Source organism: Pteropus alecto, unplaced genomic scaffold (assembly GCF_000325575.1).
Source record: "Pteropus alecto unplaced genomic scaffold, ASM32557v1 scaffold60, whole genome shotgun sequence".
NCBI lineage: Eukaryota > Metazoa > Chordata > Mammalia > Chiroptera > Pteropodidae > Pteropus > Pteropus alecto.
Window position 1 is genome coordinate 3,844,084 of NW_006430726.1, and position 7,146 is coordinate 3,851,229.

General features: G+C 41.6%; 1 protein-coding gene across 1 annotated transcript in view; it reads right to left on the reverse strand.

Moving 5' to 3' along the window:
* Window positions 1-1,842, reverse strand: part of CRTC3 (CREB regulated transcription coactivator 3) — a 74,601-nt gene extending 72,759 nt beyond the window's left edge. Inside the window, exon 1 of the mRNA XM_025050384.1 lies at window positions 1,822-1,842. Coding sequence (XP_024906152.1) covers window positions 1,822-1,842 — 21 coding nt within the window. The remainder of the gene's footprint in view (window positions 1-1,821) is intronic.
* Window positions 1,843-7,146: the final 5,304 nt, after the last annotated feature.

A 7,146-nucleotide genomic window follows, 5' to 3' on the forward strand; every position in this document is an offset into this window, starting at 1 on the left:
CTTTTGATGGCTCTCAACACATAATGCCAAACAATTTTGCCAAAGGGTATATCAATGTATATATGAGAAAGCAGTTTCATCAAAATCCTCACTAACACTGGATATGATCATTAACTGGGGTTAAGGAAGGAGGCCAATTCAACAGATATAAAATGGTATCACACTGTTTTAATATGCCTTTCTTCTGCAAGTTCTTCCTTGCTTCATTTTTCAAAAGGCAGTAAACCAGCTGCAGTTCTTGTAAACTCCAAAGTGGTCCAATTTGGTCTTTAAGAGTTCTCTTTCTAAAATAAAAAATTACCTCTGTGGTTATATAGCCTTTGGCACGTATAATTCACGCAGAGAAGAAAGGGTAGACAGGAACTCTCAGGCAGATTTTCACCCTTTCATTACTTTTCGTCTTTGTCTAATAAAAATAAATTACCAGCTCTGAGTCTCTACTGCCCGCTTCATCCCCAACCCTCTCCACAACCACGAAGCGAGCATCCTGCTTTTATAAAGCTGGAGACCCAGACAGAGAAGTTCAGAGACTTGCGCAAGGTCACAAAGCTACAGGAATCAAAGCTATGGGTCTAACTCAAAACCTATAGTCTTTCTTACTTCTGCCATGTTCTTTTCATTTTTTTTTTCGTTTTTTCCTCAATGACTATAGAGTTTATAAACTCAGAAAAGTGAAGTTTGGCTGACAAAAGCATTGCTCAGCCTATGCAGCTGAGTTTGTTTTGTTTTTGCATTCATTATGAAAATTTTCAAATATATACATTGTAGAGATAACCTCACCTATCTATCTTCCAGCTTCAACAGTTACCTCAACTTATGTCCAATCTTGATTCATTTTTACCTCCTCCACTAATCATGGCATCCCACTGAAAGAAATCTCAGGCATATTATTCTGTATTTCAATATACATTTCCAAAAAATAAGAACTTGTATCTGTTTGGAAGTTTTAAAAGCATATAAAAACTTTGGGCAGCCTTAAATTCCTTATACCCACAGAATTTGATTTCTTAAACATACCGTACTGGGAGATGGTTATAATCTATTAATCAAAACCCAGATCTGCGAGTCAGATAATGGAAGGAGGACATTGAGAGCTTTCCCATCTATCAGCTGAGTTACAAGAATAAAGTTTTGGCTTTTGATGTTGACATTCTCAGAGCATTTACTAGGAGCATTTGACTCTGTCCCTGAAATTCTCTAGACAAAATTCTCACTCCCCACCCCCACTTCATCTAAAGTCTTTGATTCCTTTTTCCATCAATCCATCCATTTTTTTCACTTATATAAAAACTTTTAACTGCGTGCCAGGTACTGTGCCAGGCACTGGCTCACTAAGATGAACATGTGTCAAAGTTCCTGCCTTCAGAAAGTTCTCGCAAAGGCTTCAACTCTTACCCAAAAGCCTTGACACTTCAACCAAGCTAGTAGGTTCTACATCTAGCCAGAAACTTGCCTTCCGTGGATCTTAAGGCACTCTCATGATCTCCCACATCTGTTCTACCTCCCCAAATGCCTATTTCTATACCCTTCAGAGACTGTTGCACTACAGTAAAAAGAGCACTGGATCTGGAATTGCGAGACCTGACTTTGTAACCTGGAGCTGCCACCAGGTTGGGCAAATTACTCTGCTGTTTACTTCACAAAGGCAATGTATGGATTAAAAAAAGAGAACAGATGCAACACTAGTATGTAAAGGTAGTGCTCTGGATAACCTCTCAAAGTATCATCATTATTGTTGATATTCTCAACTACCTCCTAAACCCTTGAGAAATTTTGATATTTTCTTCTTTTGAGATGTAGAATCATTGAGCTAGAAAGAACCTTAGAGACTGTCTGCGACATCGTCATACTTACTGATGATAAAAATGAGAACCAAAGAATAATTAGCCTGAGGCAGAGATCACAGACTAGCAGGCCATGAGCCACATTTAGCCAAGAGAGTTCTGTTTGACCCACATGATAGTGACCCACTCAATGTTTTACATTTTAATCTTAAAATTGGAAAATTGTGTAGAAATTTGGATTTCTAACTTCTCTTCATTGAGAGATCATACAACACTGAACCCATATTCTTACATGGCAAAAATGCATGGAGCTGAGAAGCAGCTGCCTCCTTAGACAGGGCTTGGGTTCTTCTGTTTGCCCAAGTCTTCATTGTACCCTATCATTCCTCTATGATTAGCCAGAGATCAGCTACCAAATGTCATCATTTCTGATCCCCTCACTCATTTTTATCTGCTTCACTCTGTAACTTGAGTTAGCAACCTTTAGACTACAGTCACACACTTCAGTGGAATTTCCTTTAATGTCTATATGAAATAAGATCCAATCCTCACTAATTCCTTTGTGAAAAAGTCTCCTAATAGTCAACATAATCTCAAAATCCCAGCAAGCCTTTTAATAGAAATTGATGAGATAATTCTAGAATTTATGAATATCCGAATAACATACAATAGCCAAAACAATTTTTTAAAAAGAGCAAGATTGGAATATTTAACTTACCTCATTTTAAGACTTATAATAAAGCTACAGAAATACATGCAGTGTGCTACTATTAAAAGAGGGATGTATAGATCAATAGAACAGTAAGTAGACAGAGTCCAAAAAGAGACCCACACATATATGCCCAATTGATTTTTAACAAAGTGTCATAGCAATTCAATGAAAAAAGAAAAGTGTTTTCAACAAATGCAGTTGAGTATACATGCAGTGTGACAGCCAGATTCAAACCCTAGTTCTACCACTTACCAGCCATGCAACCTTATCTCTCAAGCCTCGGCTTGCTCATCTGCAAAATGAGAAACATTCTAGAAACACACTCTATAGGGTCACTGTGAGAAGTACATGAGATAATGAATGTAAAGGGATCACTACAGTGCCTGGCAAAAAGACAACGCTCAATCCTTAGCCCAAACCTAACCTTTGTAGTCTCCTCTCTCACTCACTTGGAGGCCTCACTACTCCGTAACATACCTAATGTTTGTTTTAATCTAAAAATAATGTTTTCTCCAAATATTCAAGCAAAATTAACGCTCCAGGTTGATGTGCTAAGTTTATCCTGTGGTTTCTCAATACTACAAGTTGTCCTTCAAAGCTGAACTTCTTGAACAAGTTCCCAATCCTGTCTCCATTTCCTTCCATTCATTACTCAATGCCTCACAACCTCCCTTCCAGCCAGCACCCTGTGAATGCAGTGGCTCTCAAGCAAGGTTACCAATGATCCCCACGTGACTAGACCAAAAGACATGTCCTTATCATGTCCAAGTCAGCAGCACTAGGCTCAGCTGGTTGACTTTCTCTCCTAAGAATAATCTTCCTGGCTGTTCTGTCTGGCAGCTCTTCAGTCTCCTTTGCTGGTGCCACCTCTCCCACCCCTTTAAACAGTGGGGCTCCTTGGGTTTCTCCTAGGCCCTCTTTGCATCTCACGCTATAGCAAGGGTCACAAACTCAAATGCCTACTACAGGTGCCAAATATGGAAGATAACTAAATGAAGCAGGCTGGAATCACTGTGAAGAGCACAGGGAATTGTGGGAACTGTGGCAAACCAAAGAACACATACATGCCTTACCTAATGATGAGAGCCACTATTTAGCTCCAGGTAATTGCTGCCATGCAGAAATGCAGAGTGAGTATTGTTAGATCATCTCATTTTTCAAAAGAAGCCAGAGTGCAGATTTCAATATAAAACTGCAAAATTCATTGTTGGCCCTAATATTTTATAAACATACATTTGGTCCCCCCAAATTAAAAGCATGTCAGAGGGCCAAATTAGAATTTAGGCCACCAATTTGCAAGATCTGTTCTAGAAATTCTTCCCAGGTATCTGAATCTACTCCTGCAGCTACACACCAAAGATTCTCACATTTATATCACTAGCCTAGACTTCCCTCCTGAGCTAGAACCACATAAACAACTGCTTGCCAGACCATCTCTACTCACATGCCTCACAGGCACCTCAAACTCAGCATCTCTTGACACTGCTTCCACTTTGCTCCTGCCAGTGCTCCCTCTCTTAATGGAGGATACCCTGAAATGGCTCAAGTCTGAAAGCTGGTAATTATTCCCTGTGTCCTCTCTCTCCCTCACCTTCCTCAACCATTCACTAAGTCTGGTCCTTTCTAAGTCCTAAGTATCAATCTGTTTACCTCTGCCTCCCTATTGCTACCACCCTAGTCAATGCCATGTCACACCTCCTAGAATAGTATTACAACAAAGGTTTCTCTGCCACCTCCTCCTCTGTTCTATCCACCATCCCAGAGATAGAGGCATTCTTTTAAAATGCAAAGCTCCCCTGGTTCCACCCCTTCAATGACTCTCCATTGTCCTTAGGATCAAATCCTGTCTACAATCTGATCCTCTAGAACACATCATCTCAAATCACCCTCCTTGTCCCCTTACTGAACCTGTTCCCTGTGCCTGAAATGCACAAGTATATATCCTCAAATGCCTTCCCCGCTCCCACTAACCCTTTAGGTCACTAGAAGAGGTCAGGACTCCATACCATACACTCCAAGAGTTCCATCTGCTTCCCCTTTTGCAATATTCACCAACATGTGTCCTTATTTGCCAAATAAATGGTCTTTCCCATTAAATTTTAAAATCCATGAAGAGACTGTGCTTTGTTCACTCACTACTATACCCTCAGTGCTCATCCTAACCCCTGGCACACACTAGGGACTCAATAAGTGTTTCTTGAATAAATTAATAAAATCTTTGAAGCGAGACATCTTGTCTTCATCTTCCCCATGCACGCACCCCATTTACCACAGTGGGTACTCCAGTACTGACAACTTAATGAAGGAACAGCCTCTTTCCAGGCATACCTGCCTCCACTTTCTTCCCGCTCCTTATCATCCCAGGGACCACAATCTAGTGTTCTCTTCTTAAATTTTCCTACTGCTTCCTGATAAGGCTGAATCCTAAAGCTAGAATGAAAAAAATCTCCATAATCTAGTCCATCCTAGCTACTAGGAAAACAGGATTTAACTTTAACTCTTGAAGGATTAGCTGTGATTTTATAGAGAAGTACTCAAAGCCCAGAACAGACTCAAAAAGGAAGGAGTATCTAGACTGATTAACAATGCCTGCCACAGGCTAGATTGAAAGTCAGTGTATCTGCCATCCAGTCACCAATAAAGAACTAGATGGACTCTTCTTCATCTGGACCATTGAAGGTTCACAGACATATGCTTGGGGATCTAAGAGTTCTCTACAAGTGTGCAATTGTGTGATTCACTACAAAAATAATCCTTAAAAGTTTTAAATAAGCTAATCTTACTAGGCAAATTCAGTGTTATCGCTTGGCTTGTGTTTATGAACACAATTGAGCCTAGGAGTATAATTTTACTTGCAACTGATAGAGGAGAAAACACGAGCAAATTTAATATGTAAATGATGCTCTGTACCAGATAAAGGGCAAATGGCATCATAATTTTATAGTAATTAGAACAGAGAGAAGTAGTAGTGACCAAATTGAGTTGTCACATGGGACACAGCTAACCAGGCTTGCTAAACTCAAGTAATCTATGGGTTTAGCACCATATTTACATTGAGAGCTTCAATTCAGTTCAGGAAAATACCATTTGTCACAAATTAATGTTAATTTGAATTTATTGCATTTTTAACTTTGAATTTATTTGTATGTTTTAGTTTACAGTTGTATCACAACTATAAGCAAAGGACATAATATACAAGTTTATGTTTGAACATACTCAAGTAACATAATCAAACTCATTTAAGTGAACACTTGAGGATTTGTGAAAAAAAAAAAAAACTGCCTTTAAAGGAGTCTGTATATTACTCAGGGCTGTATCTTCCAGGGATGTTTTAAGGTGTTTTCATAAACTGGGTGAGAGATTGGATCAACTGTGGGTAAATAGACATACAGAGTGCATGTTATCTGTACATACACAATTTATGAATCTAAACAACATAACACAGGCCCCAGCATTAATCCTCAGCTTTCACCCAGTAATTCTCCTCAGTGTGCTCTGAGCTTGTCATACTCATCCCTGACTCTAACCAAGGTCACATCAATAATGCCTGTGGACATCAGACAGGTAATAAATAAGTGAAACTAGTTAGGGCATGAAAAAAATTTTTTCTTGAAATCCTCAGGCTTTTTTATCTATATATACATTTTTCTCAGCGAAACAGAAATGTAAATATAAGAGAATTTCAGTTTCTCTTATACTTTACTTCACTAAAAGAAAACCCCATCAAAAAAATGATAAATGGCAAGTGATACCTAGCCTCAGAGTGGGGTATCATGGCAGGGTGTGGTGTGAACTGTGATCAACTAGAGAATTCATGCTCCATGTGGGGGGCAACCACCACCTAGCTCCAGCCAAGGGCTGGCACATGGGAATTCAAGATGACTGTTATTAGGTCTTCCGATTTATATATGCATATATATAAAGAGAAATATTTACACAGAGAGAATAAATAAATATTGGTTTTATGTGAAAATCTCCCAATTAAAAAATTCTGGAACCAGAGTCAAGTTTTCCCAAACACTATGCTGACCGAAAAATAAGGTGTCTGCAGCTCGGTGCCTGCAACCCCGCACTCGGCCCTCCTTCAAGCCGCTCCCTTCCCCCCGCCCCGGCCCAGCATCTGCACATCCTCCCCATCCTCCCGATGGTCCCTCAAGGTCAGCATCAGGATCCTCCAGGCCTGCCCGGCTCCACCTGAGCCTCCTCAGCAGTCCCGCGCGGGCACTGCTGGCTCTCCACCCTCCGCGGCCTCACTCAACAGTCACCCCACCTCTCCCGGCGTTTTCCCCGCTCGCGTCTTACTCCTGGACCCTCCTCAGTCACCAGCAATGCTGTGCACCTTGCCCGTTCTCGCGAAATCCCCGGGGCTGAACCCAGAAAGCCGGCCGATAAAGCACCTCGGAGGACTGGAAGTAGGAAAGGCTCCCACTCGACTCGGGGCCCCATCACCGTCCCCAGACCCCAGAAGCCCGGCGCCGGCCCACAGCGCTCTTGAGGGGCGAAAGGACCCTCGGGCCTGCGGCCCTGGCGCCCGGCAGTCTCGAAGGGCTGCCTGGTGGTGGACGTTCGGCGCAGAGAAGCCGCCCTGGCCGCTGCGGGGCTGTTTGTGACTCCCCCCGGGGCTCCAGGTCCCCCTCCTCTTCCCGCCGC